Consider the following 20672-nt stretch of genomic DNA (forward strand, 5'->3'; position numbering starts at 1 on the left):
TTTCGGATTACGAGACATTTTTGGGACACCCTGTATATACGGTATCAGACTCTGTAGAGTACACATCAGACTCCGCCGTCCAGAGAAATAGCCTCGCGCAGAATTCAGCCGTACCTAAAAGGTTAAAAACACTGTTCCCTCAGCGAAAATGTTCTCCGAGGCTTTGTCAACGAGTTACTGATGAAAGTCACTAACCAATGGCAGGCCTACAAATTGTGACGCGATGGTGTCGAATGTGCACTTGTACTCCGATTGGCCCTTGTTTCTCGTTAACGACTCGTCAAGAAAGCGTCGGAGGACATTTTCATTGAGCCATTAGTTTCCTCAAATGACCTCAGGAATTAGCGAATTCGTTTGATCGTAACATTTATGAGACACCTTGTATACGCATATACGTAATCCTCGTTTTTATATCGGAGCGCCAGCCGCCCGGAAAGATATCATTTTATAATCATTGTCCCCGGAGAAAAAGCGGCGGGACATTAATTACCCGTATTTTAATTTGACGAGCGGGAGCAAAGGACGGGCCCTCCTCCTCAGAAGGCGGGTTCTCGCAAAAACTTCAATTAATCAGAGTGACCCGGTTTCGTTCTCAAAGGAAGCGACGCGTACTCGTGTACAGCGCCAGTTTTAAAACGGCTCTTAATCATGCTTCCCGGCGGAATACATTGACCCTCCACGGCAGATTCGCCTCCCGCCCACTAACCCCAGCACCCCCCTGGTCACCACGCCGTTCATGAGCATTTTTTACCTGGTGGATTTTGCCATGGCGAACTCAAACGCGTTGAATATCGAAACGTCACTTAATCACGAAACTCTCTGCGACGATGGAATGCTTGCGGGGGTGGCCGAACAGTTCGCGTATCGGTTTTTTCCGCTCTTCGGCAGTTTAGTCGGCCGGCTTCGTGTGACCCGACCTGAAAGTAATAAGAATTTTCCTCTTTAGATAGTCATTGTTCAGCCTCAATGCGGGACTACTGATCGATAAGTTAATGGAATGCGAATTCTATTTATCGAGACTGCAGAAAGTGTCCGAATATATGAATGTTATTATTTCGTGAATAAGGGTGGTACATTGATACAGTAATTTCTCCCTAATTCGCGCTCAGATTGCGCACACAAATGGATGATTTGGGAAGTGGAGATACGATTATTCCAGTCTTTCGGCTCGTTTTTATAGTTGCCGATTTTCAACAACTATAAAAACGAAACTCAAGGCTCGAATAATCGTATCTCTTCGTCCCAAATTGTCCATTTTTGTGCACAATTCGAGCGCGAATTAGAGAGAAGTTACTATACATCTCGACTCGTTTTAAAGTTTGAAGCATCTGTTTTCTGTGAGCTATGGCTTATTCGTCTCGAATATACTAGAAACTGTCAAATTGGAAATCTATTGCTCTGTAGGACACAAACTGAGACGTTTCTAATAACAATAAAAAATATTTTTGCCACTAGACCTGTTATAGGTTTGGTTGAAGTTTCTTTTCTAAAGTCCTCTTTTTAACTCCATAGTAATTCGCAATCCATCGGACGTACAATGAGGACAAGTAAACAGAAGTGGAATTGGGAAGAAAGACGGGAGAGTTTTTAGGGAGTTTAAACGGGAAAAATTGCTGTAGGATTTGGACAAAGAAGAGCACAGACGTGAAAAATGGTGAAAGAGTAAACCGTAAGAAGATGAGGAAAGAATAAATGAATAGGTATTAACAAACAGAGGAAGATTAGTAGACAGCAGGAAAACGGATATTTTTGTCTTCGAAAGAAGTAATAGAGGTTGCCCCAGTTTAAATATGAATTACATATTTCGCTTCATATTTATATTCATTATAATATAAATATTATATAATATATAAATATATATATATAAATAATATATAATAATATATAATAATATTAATATTATATTATTATAATATATAATATTATATTATTAATATTATTAATATTAAAATAAAATATTATAATAATATTATATAATAATATATAATAATATATAAATATAATATTATAATATAAAAAAGAAATTATTTAAATTCAATTCAATTGATATTTCAGTAACATAAGAATATAGTTCGAAATCTTGTCGATGAATCTCTCCAGACGTGACAAAGCGAGGTGTTGACGCCAAAACACATTATAGTCCAGACACATGATTATTACTATTGCGGCCCTGGATAGACCATGCTCTCGCCATACGTTGACCGCTAAACTATCGAGGGTTAACCGAAACTATGTCCGCGTGGGTGATTATGATACTGTTCTGAGACGTATATTTTCCAGTTTATGGTATTTACGATACAATTGTACAGCGTAAATTATGATAATTTGGCATTACTATTCAATTCGACTTAATCGTTAATTCAATGTTAGGTATACAAATCACCATGCATTATTGAATATCTAGAATGCGTATAATAATAGCGATACTTTGATTATACATTTCCTGTCACACTGATTCATCGAACTATGGTACATGTGGATTAGAATCATAGAGGCATAAGTCACATTTTCCTCATTTCGAGAAACAAGGAGTGCCATTGTTTGCTAACATGTATATTATTTACTGAACAAATTTATTGTTAAGATAATTTAAAATTAAGTTAGTTTATAGTAACTTTATATAATTTATTTTACTTGTCTTTTTAACATTTCAGCATGTACAGATTACATTTTAATACATAAATTCTCGAAAATGTCACTATGATTCTAACCCACTCATTTGTAACGGTTTGCCAACTTCTTATTTAAAATATTTTACGTTCAACTTTCTCTACTTATCTCTTCTTCGTTGCAATTATTCTCGTTCTGTTATAGGGTTAAATCGTAATACATTTTTCAAACGTATTATTTGCTAAAAATTCTGCTCGCACAGAAAACTTTGTCGTCGATGAGCACGCAAACTGTCCTTTGAAAGCTTCACTCGTCCAACCGTTTCCGAGACGCTTGCTAAAATAGACATTTCAACGCCAACTTCGACAGCATTTTCCATTTCTCCGACACGATCGTTCCTCGATATAAAAAGAAACGTCTGTCGAACAGTTACGCGAGATCTGTATCGCACCGACACAGCGCCGAACTTTAGCGCACACTTATTTATGATAATAAACATTTCAAGCACCTCGAATCCACCGAATAAAGCTCCGAGAGAGAGAGCGTTCAATTCCTCTCGGATCACCCCGTAAATATCAGAGCCTGCATTCAGAGCTCCACTCACGCGATCTTCGCGGCTAACAAGATCCTTTCCGCGATTTCAAGATGCTACCACTCTCACGTAACAACGAGTTACAGAAAAACCCTTCGGAATACTCGAGCGTTGCTCGTTCGTGGTTAGATTTCCCGGGTCGGGCTGCGGCGGGCCGGGCCGGGCCGGGCTGAGCCGCGCGGCGCGGCTCGATATTTCGCCCCGCAGTATCTCCGGTAGCGAGCGGGATCTCGTTTCCGGTGAAACGCGTTTCGCTCTATCCGGCCCATTAGAAACAGTTACGGTTCCAGTTAGAATAACAATCGGTCGTGATAAAGCGGCAACGCCGCGTATTCCGTGACGGCGCCGAATTATTTCCCGCGCGGACAACGTTACACTAATGCGCCTCGTTTCCTGTGCGTGCAACATTATAACTAAAATTACACACCGGCTGCAATATCGCCCCGTTCGACCGCCCCTATTTTTTCCTCGCTTCTCTCTCTCACACAATTTCTCACCCCCCGGGCCCTCTCTCGCTCCGTCTCTCGCTATAGCCGCGCTGCTGAAAACGTTGCCGTGCGTGTGCACGCTCGTGATTTACGCGGAGAACCGGGATCGTTCGGATCCAACGCAACGCCGGTTGCGTGTCAACCGGTCAAGCACGCATTCGTCTTCTCACGCAGCCACCCCATCGCCCACCTTCCGCTTGTCCCTTTCAGTAATTATCGGATTTCCACACGGAATTCCCGCGTCACGAGCAGCGGAGAAAACCTGACAGCCCGGGCCGACTGCTCGCGTGACGCGATAATGACGAATTAAGCGATTCGAAGGGAGCCATCCCTTGAACGCTAGTTCCAACCCCGTCGACGAACTCGCGTGTCCAATTACGCCGATCGCGCGATCGCATGAAAAACCGCCCCTACTTTATTTACGGGACACAACAAGATATAACCGAAAATAAGTTGACAATGGAATGTACGTTCTCTTCAGTGGAATATATAGGATGTTCACAAAATGTCTTGAAATACGGAGGTAGGGGATTCTTGAGGTCATTTGAAGTAACTTTTTCCTTAGCGAAAATGCAATCCGCGGCTTTGTTTACGAGTTATTGACGGAAAACGCTGACCAATAAGAGACGAGCTCGGCTGGCATGAGGCGGCCCAGCCAACGAGCGCAGTTCAGTCTGCTGATTGGCTCGGCCTCTCGCGCGACCTCGCCTCTCATTGATCACTGTCTTTCGTTAATAACTCGTAAACTAAGCAGCGGATTGCATTTTCGCTAAGGAAAAGATTACTTCAAATGACCTCAGGAACCTTTCACTTTCGGATTGCGTTACATTTTTGGGAACACTCTGTGCAATGTTTCTGAGCTAGTCGAACGAAGTATGCACGATTTTTGGAAGTCCAAGAATCTAAGGAATTATCCCCTATTTAGAACCAAAGAACACCTATTCGGATTTTCATTGAAGCGTATTAATTGAGCCGTTTATTTTGAAAGTGGCATAAGTCACTTTTTTTTTTTAATGAAAAGATACTGTTCAATTGTAATTAGTGTTACCATTAACTCGATTTTTTTGAAAAAGTGACTTATGCCACTTTCAAAATAAACGGCTCAATTAATACAAATTGCAAGATATATTGGCTGAATTTTTAAATTAGCTGAAACAAATTTGAATTTCGATCAATTCTTAGTCTCCGAGACATCTTGAAAACGTGATTTTAGCTCCCAACTTTGAATGCCGTTTTCACCTCATCATTGCTGACGATAGCCGATAAAAAAATATGTATCGAATATTTTTCGTAGGACTATGTCTGATATAAATTTCACTAACGCTTTGCACTACGATATCTTTCTCATTTGATTACCATTTTCCTTAATAGTTTCCTTAAAATTTTCTCAAATAGAATGAAACAATGGTTGTTTTGTTGAGGAAACAGTGGTTTAGTTTCGTCTTTGTGGTGCGGTAATTTCGGAACGTCTAGAACTTCCTCAAATTCAACATATACACAAAACACTAATCCATCAGTCTAACAATAGTTGTCGTACTTATCACCTAATATACACGTTACGAATCCTAGATTATCGATTTCCTTACAATTAACAGTTAGTTTCTTAACATTTCTTGTGGCACGACTTCATTTACTTTCATTTCTAGACTTTTATAATGGAATATATAAATGATATTTCGACTTAGAAAAAATTAATAATATTTAAAAATTAATAATTACATATCAAATTAATAATATTAGAAGGTTATCTGTGAAATATTCATCATGAGTTTGGCATTTCGTGTCGGTTTGTCTAGCCTGGATACGTTCGCTCGTAAGTTCTAGATCATTGCAAACAATCCTTCGTTCCGAAGAACCGGCAGCTTCATAACGGAGGATTGAAACTACAGGAAGAGTTTCGAGCTGTGGAGATTAAATTAAATGATACATCAGAAGAAATCTCTAATTCTCCAGTAGCCTCATCTTAGAAACCTCCATCGTTCCTTTTGCTTTACTTTAAGACGGTCGATTGACCTGAAACGTGATATCCGTGCCCCAGTAAAACGTAATCAGACGAAGTTAGAGAGACTTAGTTCGGGAGAATAAGTAAAGCGTTCTCTTAAACATGTCGTTCCATTGAGCAACGAAAATCCAATAGCGCTGCGGGAAAGTAGTCCACGGGAACGATCATCTAGGAAGCTAGGGAAGCGACGTGTACGTTCCAGCACAATAATTTTCCTTTATACGCCGGCCTGATAAGCAAAAAGGGTCATGAGCATAAGTTATAGGTGCTTGAAAATCGCGTATCTTAAATGGTGGACGTTTGGTTCGTCGAATTTTTCGGCGAGCTGCGACGAGGATAGCTAATTTCTCGACCCGTTTTTCCAGTATTCGAAGAAAATATTCGATAATTCGTTTGGCAACAAATTCTCGAACAGTGTGTGTGCGTGTCAAAGAAGATACAAAATGTAAATTAATACGAGAACGCGATACAATCGAATGTTTTCAATAATAATAAATTTCTGAATGCCGCCATGCCGAGGCAATTTACTTATTCATCGAATTATTTGCAAGTCGACTCCTCAATTATACGCTTCCAGAAGTCTCAATAAAGACTTTGTCCAAACCAATGATCCTCCCATCTTAGCTCGCTCTCTCAATGAATGCCCCGATTGTCATGTTTATTTCGAACTGATACGACAGAACCGAAGATTTATATTTGCAGCGAAACGGCCCAATCGAATGAACGAAGAATATTTGCACGTTTATGAAACGGTAGTTTCACGAGCTCGAACAACGCCGGAGTTGATCACCGTATAATTGAGATATGTTTACATTGAGCTCGTCTCGAGCAGAAAAATCACGCTTCAATGGCGATATTATGACAAGCGCCGCTTTTGTCCCGCATCCCATGACAATCTGCACGGAATGGGTATCGCGATTCCAAAGGAGAATAATAACGCTCGTTCAAGGCAAAACAATTGGTTCTCGAGCCTTTCCGCGTGGTTTCCCTATTCAAAAATGAACCGCATCATCCGCCCTCGGCTACCCAGGCCGCAATGTAATTTTACAGCGTTTTAGTGATGAATGAAGCGCACAGAAGAAGCCGTGGCCGGGTACCTTCGTTCATATTGTCCCGGTGCTCGGAGCTATTAACGGTATCAGGCTCCTCCTCGGAGTCCTTGTCACAATTTCTCCGGCTTTCCGTGAGACGTGCTCATTTTTAATAATATGTACTTATCGCCGACGCATTCTTTGCACTCTTTAGATCTCCGCGCGCTATGCAGCGCTAGCGCTCGATTCAATTGAAACTGCATATTGTGTTTCTTGGTGCTTAGTCCGAGTAATTTGATGTAATTGCGTTCGGACATTTTGTGGCCGAACGAATTCACAGACCGGTACGAAAATAGCGAGGTCATAGAAATGGGCATTTCAATTTATTACTAATTGGTCTCTTTCACCGAGGTACCCTTTTTATTTCACATTCAAAAATTAATATTTGAAAATTTAATTCAATATTTCCCTTGGATCGGCATTCCATAAATTCATTCGCAACTACGTTATCTTTAATTAACCGTACAAACAGTCTCGTTTTTGTTGTCATCTTGTCATCTCTCAACCATCCTCCAATAACCGGACGCTGACGAAAATACACTTCGTTTCTCGAAGAATTTTCGTCGGCTGCCGCGGGAAAAGAAATTCGATCGAGCCAGACGTCATTCGGGTCCTCGGGAACCTCGCGAATGAATTCGAGCCACCGCGAGCTCGAGATCTCCGCGGGTCTTCGAAGAACGTTTCCGGAAACTGTGATGGAACAGCTGATTTATTAACTGCGCGAGATGAAATTTTTAACGTGTCCCGCGGAAACCTCCACGTCTACGAGATGGATATACATAAAGCGTGATGAAGTTGGTCTTTCGATTTCGATATACTTAATCGTACTCCGTGAATAACTTTTTTTTAAAGCCCTGACCTGATTATGGTGTTTGGCAGTGGCCCCACGCAACTTTAAACAAAGTTATCATTGATATACGTTAATGTAATTATGTTGATTATAAGGCAAGAATTACTTTCATAAATATGTACTTGCATGAATGTTTCAAGATTCATGTACGACTTCTAGACCAATTGAAATAGTGCTTCGATACTTCGGCGTTCCTTTCTTTCCGAGAATGTTGGAACAATGTTTGCCTAATCCGATCCGACGTGCTGGACGAGTCAGCAAGAACCGCTCGTTCCAACATCGAAGCATTCCAAGTGAAATTTATTACAAGTGGGCTAACGTAAGTCGATATGTATGTATATATATATATATTTTTTGAGTTCTCAATTCCTCAGATTTTCGGAAATTTAACCAATTTAACGATCAATTATAACTCGACCTCGATGAAATTGATAACGAATGTAAATGACGCGCTGCGTTTTGCATAAGGCAAGAATTACTTTCATAAATATGTACTTGCATGAATGTTTCAAGATTCATGTACGACTTATAGACCAATTGAAATAGTGCTTCGATACTTCGGCGTTCCCTTCTTTCCGAGAATGTTGGAACAATGTTTGCCTAATCCGATCCGACGTGCTGAACGAGTCAGCAAGAACCGCTCGTTCCAACATCGAAGCATTCCAAGTGAAATTTATTACAAGTGGGCTAACATAAGTCGATATGTATGTATATATATATTTTTTTTGAGTTCTCAATTCCTCAGATTTTCGAAAATTTAACCAATTTAACGATCAATTATAACTCGACCTCGCTGAAATTGATAACGAATGTAAATGACGCGCTGCGTTTTGCATAAGGCAAGAATTACTTTCATAAATATGTACTTGCATGAATGTTTCACGATTCATGTACGACTTATAAACCAATTGAAATTGTACTTCAATACTTCGGTGTTCCTTTCTTCTATTGCTTGTTTGCTGCCTCATTTCATTACGAACCAGACTGCCAAATTGGAATCCCCGCATTCATTTCGAGAAAACTCATTAGCCAAATAATAAGCTCCGGATTCTGTCGAAACGTTAACAAGACAGTGGTTGATTTCATATGAAACGGATGCGTTTTTTATACTCGCAGCTACTCTGAAACAGTAGAATTCTCTTCGTTCGTTAGATTAACACTTAGCCAACCGAACGAGGAGATCTCCCCGCTTTAAATTCAGTCGGTTGACGACCGAACGGATGATTAATGACAAATTAAAAATGATTGCTCAATTTGATTAAGATTTGCAAGAGGTACGAATGCTGAAGAAGTAATCGATGCCATATAAGTTTGCTTCATAATTTTTGTTTAATCGAATGAAATATTTCAATTTTATGAAAATTTCTGAGCTTTCTAGCGCGGTCGTGCAAGTGTTAAATAAACTGCATCGAATCGCGAGATTACGAATGTGCCAGAATTTGCGGGTGCTTGGAGAAAAATGGATGAAGCATTATCCCAGGATCTTTAGAGCAGCCATTTCTGGGCAGCGTATTAGGGTTAATCGTATGCAATCGGTTGCATCTAAGAAATCATTGTTTTTCTTTTTATCTGCTTGCGAGCCCGGTCGCCTAATCGAGTGTGCGCGAGTTGCTGCCACTCAATAAAAAGAGTAAAAAGTCACGCGACCGATCGGAGCGACAGATTAGTCGTGATCACCAGAAACAAGTTTCGGAAACGAAACTTCTGGGGGCGCGAGAACGGGGGCCGGTGTTAAAAATTACAAATTACACGGGGCGCTCGGGTTCGACCGTGAACCGTAGGAAACCTCGAACAATAACGCAGATCGATATCAGCGATAATTGCTCGGCGCTTAACACTTGACCCCCGTGCGCATGCACTAGGGCGTACGCATGTTGGCACGCACGCGTTCCTGCAGCCGAGGGGGAAAGTAAAAGTAACAGGAAATTGCATTAGAAGGGCACGCGCGACGGTCCTACGGTATGCGTGGGTATGTGTGAGTGTGCGGCAGGTAGAATTGCAAGGTCGTCTAGCGTTTCGAAGGTCTCACGGCTGGGGTAATGAAAACTAATATCCCTCTATACTTCGAAGAATGGCGTGCATCCGTTCAGTGGCGTCGGTCGTCACGTCGTAAACGCAATTGTTTCCTCCCTATTTATATGGCGTGCGAAATTCCGTACAAAATGTTGCAAATTACCTTGCCTGAAACGAAAGTTTCTTATTTCGGGGCTGTCGTCTACCGTGCGCGTTGCAATTAATTATTTATTGCCCCGAACTTCTCTGTCGCAGTTCCTTAAGTTTTTATCGCTGTTGCTTTCATTTTTGCTGTAGCCACACGATGCACCTGGTTGCGATCTATCAATTATCTCAGTTTTAAATTATCTCAGAATTGAGAAAGATGTTAAACGAATTTTATAGAATTGCGTTTATATATTATAAAATAGCCGATATTTTCTGATCTATTCTTTCAAGAAATCTTTGAAATTTACATTTTTAAAACGTGTTCTCTCTTGTTCGAAGGAGAAATTTCATCCCCGAGGGATGGAGAGTAGCGCATCCATACGGAAATTCAATACATTTGTTATTACTAGATGTTATACATTTATGAAAGAAACGAGTAGATGAAATTTAAAACATTACAGAAAAATTGAAAGACTTTAATAGTACATTATCTTCAGTACATTATTTTCAGAATTATTAATCAGAGATCATTACTTATATTATCACCATTATTTATATTATTTATATATTTGTATAAATCATTATTTATCAGAATCATCGGAGAAATAAGTTTCTATTCGGCTCCTTCAAAAATATCCAGTCGTCATATTTGATTTCCCGGTGACGAACAAGGAGAAATTTCATCCCCAAGGAGAGTAGCGCATCCATACGGAAATTCAATACATTTGTTATTATTAAATGTTATACATTTATAAAAGAAACGAGTAGATAAAATTGAAAACATTACAGAAATTGAAAGAATTTAATAGTACATTATTTTCAGTACATTATTTTCAGAATTATTTTTATCAGAGATCATTGCTTATATTATCACCATTATTTATATTATTTATATATTTATATAAATCATTATTTATCAGAATTATCGGAGAAATAAGTTTCTATCCGGCTCCTTAAAAAATATCCAGTCGTCATATTTGATTTCCCGGTGACGAACAAAGTATCAATCTCCTCCCACGAAGTCCACCGCCGAAAAAGAAAAGGAACCTCGCAATTCAGGACTTTACGCCAAGGTTGATGGAAAGCGTGAGCAGAGGCTCGGAGGAATCGTTCCCAGCATGCGATGGATTTAAGAGATCCATTCCGAGAAATTAAATTCTGTGCGCGCTTTGCAATCTCATTAAATTCTCGGGGAACAAACGTGTGTTCCTACGCCAGTGCAAAGTGTGGCGGCGTTGATGGCGTAACGTGCTACCGGCGCTGGTCCCAGGGTGCCCGAAATGAGAAAGAATCGACCCCAGACGTAGGGGTGGGTTGCCAGTCGGGGTTCAGTAAGGTACACGCCGACCAGGAGGTAAGGGTTCACCTTGGGTTGGGTTTTCCAAGCGGCAGTTTCTCGGCGGAAACGATGACCTGCGTGGCGGTCGGTCTGGGTCGAGGGTGGACCAATCGGCCCAAGGGTTAGGTTTAAACATTGATAACCTTAATTATTTATTTACGCTAAAAAAACGATGTTCAGTCGGTGTATCGAGTTATGTGAGCCGTTTATTTTGAAAGTGGCATAAGTCACTTTTTCGAAGAAATCGAGTTAATGGTAACACTAATTACAATTGAACGGTATCTTTTCATTTAAAAAAAAAAAGAAAAAAGTGACTTATGCCACTTCCAGAATAAACGGTTCATATACGAAATTTAGAACGTTTAGGTTTGCCTTCGAGTGGTTTAAACGTGAGATGCGAAAGCGTCACTGCCACTAGGTAAAATGTGATCGAATTGATGATCATTAAAACAGAGGATCCGAGAATGCGTCCTTTGTTCGCAAGTGGAAACAATTTTGATTCTGCAGCAGAAGAAATAACTTTTCTTCGAGAGAATGATTCGATAAAACGTTATAAAGATTTTTGTTTATCACCTCGTCAGTATTTTAAACTGCTTCGTAAGCTCGCGATAGACGTAATCTTCTTATTGAAAAATGACGAAAGATGATTCAGATAAAACATTCTTGCAAGAATATTTAACCTTAATCGTAACGTGTTTAATTAGTTACAATCGGTGACGTAGCTAACGCTATGCTTAAATTTATCAGATCGCAAATAAGTTTTGTTTTTTTGCATAATCTAAAAAATTTGTCTACAGCATCCTCCAACAACAACATTTTATCATAGTTTTTACTGTTAGAAAAGCAGTTAATCTTCACTGTACACCTTGCATAAAAATTTCATATGGTACACATAAGGTGTCATGCACACCAGAAAATTAAAACGGCTGTCACGGTTAAACTTCATATTATTTCGGGTCCGAAAAATTAGTAAATATTCTTCAGACGTTCTAAAGTAAAGGTGAACAGCGTTTTTCTTGAAAATATCACTGTTATGTAGTAAAAAAAATCCGGGAAGGACTCTCTCTCTCTCTAGCACCGTCACCTCTCATTGGCCAGTGTTTTCCGTTAATAACTCGTAAACAAAGCCGCAAATAGCATTTTCGCAAAGGAAAAAGTTACTTCAAATGACCTCAGCTACCCCACATTTTCGGCTGTTAATATAATTGTGGAACACCCTGTATAGCTTCCTGGACTAAAACAACGTCATTAGCGTTGGAATAGGGAATTTTCTTCATCCAGCTTCCTCATCGGACATTGTCCCATCTGATTTCCCATCTGATGAAAGCTTCGAAAATGAATTGACGATTTTCCATCGAAGCCAAGAATCTATCATATTTTCGAAAAATGTCCAGTAATCCCCGACGCGACAGCAAACTACAGAAAATAATTACAGACATCTTCTAGGAAGCGATCTTAATGATTCAAGACTCTTAATAATTCATGTAACAGAATATACACTGTGATCAAAATTTGAAAACGGAACAAACAAAGCGTTCATCCAGAAAGGTGCAACGTAACATTGAAAAGCCGATACTAGTTCCCCGTTAAGCCAAAAGTTTCATTAAAATCTCTGTCCTTTGCCTCAAACGTGCCCGATCGACTGCCCCCGGCCCTGGAATCTCCTACGAACCGGAAGCAAAAACGGTTTGCCCGCAAGTATCCGTTCGCATAAACAATCGAAGAGGAAGCCAGGCAAAAGGCAGGCAGGCAGGCAGGCAAGCCGGCGCGGTCGAGGCAGACGAATCGAAAGAAGCGACGCTGCGCGCGGGTGTAGCAAAGGAATGGCTGGCCACCGTGGGAATAGAGCGGCAACAGTAGTCGAAGTCGATGCTCGGCCGCGCCGTAAAGAGATAGAGGCCGACCGATGATACGGAACGTGTACGTTGGGGTAGGAAACGTGCGCTGAATGTGTCGTGCCCGCCGCAAAATGCTCTGTCACGCAACTGTGTTGCATGCTGCGCCGCACACAACAACCTGATAGCCGGCACACCCACGCACACGGACCGGCACCGGTACCAGACGGAAACCTGTCCGTATATACGTATGTACGTGGACTTGTACAGGGGGGCCACTATGCCTGGTTATCTGCTCGCAATGGGCAACGCCAGCTCGCGTGATCTCTTGGGACCGTGCACCCCTTTTCCACCTTCGGCTTTCTGCGCGCCGTCCACCCCGTGCCAAAGTCAGATAAACCGCTTATTTTATTCATAAACCCACAACGTGAAATCAATATTGCATCGCGCTCCAAGAAGACAGAGAGGCGGAAACGTGGTGGAGAATCGAGGGATAGAGATAGACGGACGTGGAATAGAGAGAGAGAGAGAGGGAGAGACGGAGAGAGAGAGAGAGAGAGAGAGAGAGAGAGAGAGAGAGAGAGAGAGAGAGAGAGATTGCGGAATATGGTCGCCTCCCGGACGAGGATCAGAGAATGCGGGCGATGGACGTTTAACCCAACCCCATCACGGTCATTCCTCTGTCTCTGTCCCTCATTGTTGCTCGATCCGCCTTCGTGCCTGTGCATCCTCTCCCTCCGACCATCGCGTCTCCGGATCTCTCACCCCCTCGTCATACCTAACGTGGTGGAATGTGGGATGAAATTAGCCCTTAGCCCCCAGTCTGATGCGGTGGAACGCGATGTCCGTCCTGTGACGGAATGTCCGAAGCCAGACGCTGGTATTCCAGTATGTGCCGAGGCGTAGAAACGCGACTTCCACGGCGATATAAATGTCGTCGAGCGCGACGGGAGCTGCTTTGACGGGATATTCCGGCGCGTTGCGAAAGGATGACCTTGACGCGAATGCCGATTACGGGTTTTTTTTCCCGTCGACGACGGACGCGACGCGTTGAAAGGTCGCGTCCCGGCAAAGGGACCGATCCAAATGCTCTGCGGTTTTTGCTTTGTGGACCGATCGATACACCGGCATTCGACCGGCCGTTGCACTTTTGATCGCGTCAACCGGATTACCCGTTGAGTCAAAGGAGGCGAATGGTAAATGTTTGAACAGCGCCGGAGAACGTTTAGACAGTCTCAAAGGAACAAATGCTCTGCGAGTTTCTTCGCTTCTGGACGGCTGGTTGGGTTCGGCGCGTTTCAATTATATCAGAGAGAAGGTACAAATTAGCTGACGTCGTCGAAGAATTTGTGAATTATGACAATAAATTCATCCTAATTCGTGTTGAGATTGCGCACAAAAATGGACAATTCGGGAAGAGAAGATACAATTATTTCAGTCTCGTGACTCGTTTTTATAGTTGTTGACAATCGGTAATTATAAAAACGAGTCGCAAGAAGAATAAAGAATTTTTATAGAAATAAGAATTTATAATAATTATATTATTATTTATAATAAATAAGAATTTTTATAGTTGTTGACAATCGGTAATTATAAAAACGAGTCGCAAGAAGAATAAAGAATTTTTATAGAAATAAGAATTTGTAATAATTATATTATTATTTATATTATTAATTATATATATATAATATATAATTAATATATATTATTAATTATATTATTATTTATAATAAATAAGAATTTTTATAGTTGTTGACAATCGGTAACTATAAAGACGAGTCGCGAGGCTCGAATAATCGTGTCTCCTCTTCTCAAATTGTCCATTTTTGTGTACAATCTGAGCGTCAATTAGGGAGAATTTACTGCAACAAGATTCTTGCGAAACTGTTACTAAAATTACTTCGACTTGTGCTAGATTACTGATTTACCTTATAGTATAATAATTACGGTAATTACAGTTTCTATGGAAATGAGAAACAATTTGGTATTTATACTTCTGTTTATAATTATGTATCTATAGATAGATTCTTTATAATATAGATTTTATTATAATTATAAATAGATTCATTAATAATTGATCTATTTATATTTATATAATTCTATTAATAATATAAGCGTGGAAATAGAGAAATTTAATCGTGAACTACTGTAATCATAAGATAATCCTATTGTGTAGTATGTGGATTGCATTAGACTGAGTAGATTACATATGAAAAATATTCGTTTAACAAAGAAATCTTGAAATAGTATCAAAAGAATCCTTCTAGATAACCGAAGGAATTGCTCGCTATTTTTATTAACACTAGATTAACGGAACCCGTCAAAATGACGGGTCACTAATTTTTTAATTCGCGATTATTCATATCGTAAAGCTACATTTACGAGTCATTTATTCAATTTATATATTACTAACGGCAAATGTTACGATAACATTTGTTACAAATAAATGTCTTATTAAAAGTAATAAATAAATGTATATATACATAGAATAAACGTCTTATTGTTACTTTCATAAACTAATATAGAACAGCTGTTTTTTATGCTTCGTAAATCCAGCGTTAAGGAACTTAAGAAAATTAATGTTCTCATAAAACCCACACACTCTACGCAATTTGTCATTCGAGATATTCCCTCTGGCGAACATTTTGCACATCGTTACTAATTGATAGATCCTGAATTCGATGGTGGAAATCCGACGGGATCGGTCCAGGTGCGTGGTTCGATTGAATTGCGAATTCGCTATATTCGTTCGGCCGAGTGTAAGTTCTCGACGGTTCGATAAAGTCAAGCAAAGCTGAAGTGTCTCTGACAATAGGTGTCCCACTGGCTCCGAATGGCGGGAGTGTGTGCCGACCGTTGTAGGGGAATAAAGAAATCAATGTTTTCCCGAGCGGGGGATGGGGTGGGGTGGTCGGGGGTTACAGCAAAACTCAAAGGGTAGCCCGAAGACCGGAATTGTCCTGGTCTTTAACCACCGTTTCCACGGTTCCAGGTAATACAGGGTAACACGAACACGTATTTGGAGTCCAAGCACGAGCTGGAGCCGCCTCTGTGGGCGAGCAAGATCCGTTTTCTGCCCTACAGCCATCACACGCGGACGGTTTGCATGCGGGTCGAGCTCTACGGATGTTACTGGAGCGGTAAGCTGTTTGCACTCTCCAATTTTCGTAGAACTTGCCACCGCTTAGAATACTCGCCGGACTGTCCATTAACCCTTATGCCGTGGCCGCGTGCGCAAATTTGCTTTTCGGAATCTTGCTTGCACAATTATCCCTTTCTTCCTTTGACGGATTAACATCGAATTAAACGTTTAGCCGAACGGATGGTTGCGCGGCTGCGTTACACACTTCGATCGTGTTTACGCGCGCGGCGGCCTCTGGAAATACAAACCGTTGTGAATTTCATGCTAACTCAGCCGTCTGCCAAAGAGCCAACTGTGTACCTTGCTGCTCTAACTTGATTCGATGTTATGAAGCTTCCATGTTCGTTACGACCGGTATCAAATTCTTGTAAAAATATATGAGAAATTCTTGACGAACCAGAGATGCATTTAAAACTAGTTTCATACTAAGAAAATCGTCCAACGAGTTAAATGTATTTTTTTGTTTTATAATACACAGTAAGACCACGCTTAACGCGGGGGATACGTTCCAATAAGTTCGAGCGCTAAACGAAACAGCGTTAAACGAGGCAACCTAACACGTACATATGTAAATATGTAATGGGGATCAGTGAACGCGGGAAAGATGCGTTCGTACTGTGACTGCGACTTCGGGGAATACAGTTGGAACCTTTATTCTGGACAGACTAACATATATATATATATATTTCCAACGCTCTTTTGTTATATATATAACAAATATAAAAATATATATTATATTTATATATTTTTTTATATATTTATTTATTTATATATATATATATATATATATATATATATTTCCAACACTCTTTTGTTAGTTTGTCCAGGATAAAGGTTCCAACTGTATTCCCCGAAGTCGCAGTCACAGTATGAACGCATCTTATATATATATTGTGAAAGTGGCATAAGTCACTTTTTCAAAAAAATTGAGTCAATGGTAACACTAATTACAATTGAACGATATCTTTTTATATAAAAAAAAAAGTGACTTATGCCAATTTCAAAATAAACGGCTCATATAGTGCACCGCTTTTGGTTGGTGCGTGGCCGTTTCATTTGCACAATACAGTGTACGATTTAGGGGAACCCCAATACTACCGCGTAATACTGAAACAGCGATAAGAAGAGCAGCGTTAAGCGGGGTCTTACTGTATACCGTGTAAAGTGCCGTTTTAACGCATTTCAATTAACCTTTTAGGCACGACGCGCCACTATAGTGGCTTCCGCGGATATCATCTTTCAGAACGATACGCCACTATAGTGGCTTTCGCGGATGTCATCACTCTGGACGACGCGCCATTATAGTGGCTTGCTCTAGTAGCTCACTCGGTCATCGTTTGAACCAAATAATCGTCTTCATATGCATTGTTTCACACTTCTTTTGTCTTCGCATCGATTTACAACAGTCTACAGGGTGTCCCAAAAATGTCTTGCAATCCGAAAATGGCGGGTTCCTCGGATCATTCGAAGCAACTTCTTCCTTTACAAAAATGTTCTCCGAGGCACCGTTAACGAGTTATTAACGAAAAACAGTGACCAATAAGAATCAAGTACGGCTGACGCGAGGCGGCCCAGCCAAGCAGCGCGCGAAGCCTAGTTCTGCTCATTGGCTCGATCGCCTCGCGCCAGCCGAGCTCGCCTCTCATTGGTCACTGTTTTTCGTTAATAACTCGTTAACGGTACCTCGGAGAAAATTTTTGTAAAGGAAAAAGTTGCTTCAAATGGCCTGAGGAACCCGCCACTTTCGGATTGCGAGACATTTTTGGGACACCCTGTATATACAGTATCAGACTGTTTACAGTACACATCAGACTCTACCGTCCAGAGAAATAGCCTCGCGCAGAATTCAGCCGTACCTAAAAGGTTAAACGAGTAAGATTATTTCACATAAGTGCGAAATACGAATCTTGCATTTCACAATTATCTGAACAATGTACTCGCAATGCTCCTGTCAATGAAATTGCCAATAAAAGCGGAGAAGTTTTACAGTTGACGATTTCTATCTTCTCCCAGAGTAGGCGTTTCGCGACGAATCGAAGTCCCTTCGAAGCGATCGTAACAATGTCCGCTGACAAAAGCCCCGGCTTTTACGCGAGTCATTAAAAGGTGGGCCATCAACCACCGGGCACCGACTTTACACCTTGACCTTTTTGCCTTAGATGGGGTGGTATCCTACTCGATGCCGCAGGGCGATAAAAGGGGTAATGGATGGGAATTCTTCGACGTCACCTACGACGGGGTATGGGACGGGGAGTTGCGCCGTGGCCTGGGCCAGCTGACGGACGGCAAAACGGGGCCCGACAACTTCAAACTGGGATATTACGATAACGATCGCACGCAGGGTTGGGTCGGCTGGAGGAACGACACCCGTACACAGCCGGTCGAGATCAAGTTCGAGTTCGACAAGGTCAGAGAATTCTCGGCCATCCACATCTACTGCAACAACCAGTTCACCAAAGATGTTCAGGTTAGTAACGATTGCCCGTTGATTTATCTTTGATCTCGATATAGAAACTCTAGCTCTTTTTCCACTCGACACTTTATTGCCGATGGTCTGAACATTCAAGGGGTTCGATCTGCGACTCCATAAAATAACCAACGGCCGAACGATTCCTCTTAAAGCGGCCGGAAATATTGCCCAGGTGAAACGTAAATTTCAGATCGATCGAGGAAGGTCTCGAATTACGATCGGGTCCCTGCCGGTCCAAATGTCTGATCAACATTTAATACGGTGTTGCATTTATTTTAAGGTTGTTATTCGTGTACGTATAAATTAGAAAATGTAAGTTTATTATAAACTACCGCCTCATAATTTATTTCGCGACTATGCCAGCAAGATTACGTGTATGCTTCATGTATGCTTGCTGGAAAAGTTAAATATTCATAAGCGCAGAGTTGTGTTTGCTTTCGCCTTGCGTGGATAGAATGATATTTATACTTGTTAAATTCAATTTGAAGTTTTCGCTATGCTGTACAACATCGTAAACGACGAAAGACTTAATTCAATTAGAAGTTACGGTTTTACCGAGTACATAGAGGGTCTAATTACTCGTACCTTCCCTTTCAATAAATCCGTATTTCGCCACGTTGAAGTTTCGGAGAATTGAAAAATAAATAGAATGCGCGCGTTATAAGAGTTACGTTTCCGCTAAAAACAAATGTCTTTGTCCCATTCTATTAATACGTCGTATAAAAATTCAGTAGAATTGAAAATCGATAGAAGATTAAAAGATGTTCGAGCCATTAGCACGTCACCTGTTTACTATAAATAAAGTATATCGCAACACGCCCGTGTCGCTGTCCAATATTTTTCTATATAGAGTTGAATTAAAAATCAATGGTACGTTAAGAAATGTACGAGCCGTAAGCCCGTTACGTGTTCTATAAAAATAATGTACGTCGCAACAGGTACGTGCATAGACAATATGTCCCTTTCCAATATTTTCCCATATCAAAATTTAATAGTACTAAAAATCAATAGAATGTTAAAAAATTTTCGTGTCACGAACACTTCACGATTATACTAAATATTAGGTCCACCGGAAAGTACTGTCCGATATTGTCACTTCAAGTTTCAATCCATATGCACATGTTGATTTGAGACATATATGACTATCTCTCTTTATCATTGCATTTACACGCATGTACTCTCCTAAATAATCTGAAACAAAGATGTCTCATGACATTATTATTATAGTCGACGTATTAACCCTTTCGCGTAGAATAACGAATCAGTCTCATAACGAAGATTTCAAATGTAATTTACAACATATGAATGTTATTCATTTCTATCAAATCGAAGCATTTGATTTTTCTATATCACAATATAAGAACGGAAATAAATATTTAAGATGTATTAGGTCTACCGGAAAGTTCTGTCCGATAGTGTCACTTCAAGTTCCAATCCATATGCACATGTTGATTTGAGACATATATGACTATCTCTCTTTATCATTGCATTTACGCACATGTACTCTCCTAAATAAACTGAAACAAAGATGTCTCGTGTCATTATTAAGCGAGACGCGATCGTGAAAACGTGGCTACCGATGATAATGCCAGACCACATGCTGCTTTGGCGACTCGTCGGAAAATCGCAGAGCTAGGCTGGGAAATTCTATCGCATCCACCATACTCCCCAGACCTAGCACCCTCCGATTATCACTTGTTTCTCTCATTGCAAAACTTTTTACAGGAAAACAAATTCGAAACTGAAGCTGATGTCAAGCAAGCACTAGTTGAGCTCTTCGCCTCTGAAAATAAATCATTTTTTAAAAATGGCATTTACAAGTTGCCATCACGCTGGCAAGAAGTCATAAGTAACGATGGAAAGTATATTCTACAATAAATATTATTAAATGTATGAAAATTGTGTTATATTTCAATTCAAAAACGGACAGAACTTTCCGGTAGACCTAATATATTGCTTCATTAAATTTTAATGGAGTAAAAAAACATCTGTCTAAAATTCAAACCGCTCTTTTAGAGTTTTACTCGTGTCACCTGGGTCGGTGCATAAGAACGCTCGCGCAACGTTAGTTTTTGTACACAACGTCGTGCTCA

General features: G+C 40.5%; 1 protein-coding gene across 1 annotated transcript in view; it reads left to right on the forward strand.

Annotated features, from left to right (window-relative positions):
* The window catches only part of LOC117221499 (discoidin domain-containing receptor 2), a 331317-nt gene that overhangs the window by 216268 nt on the left and 94377 nt on the right, over window positions 1–20672 (forward strand). Inside the window, exons 6-7 of the mRNA XM_033472520.2 lie at window positions 15960–16107; window positions 18269–18576. Coding sequence (XP_033328411.1) covers window positions 15960–16107; window positions 18269–18576 — 456 coding nt within the window. The remainder of the gene's footprint in view (window positions 1–15959; window positions 16108–18268; window positions 18577–20672) is intronic.

This window comes from Megalopta genalis, chromosome 1 (assembly GCF_051020955.1).
Source record: "Megalopta genalis isolate 19385.01 chromosome 1, iyMegGena1_principal, whole genome shotgun sequence".
Classification (NCBI taxonomy): Eukaryota; Metazoa; Arthropoda; class Insecta; order Hymenoptera; family Halictidae; genus Megalopta; species Megalopta genalis.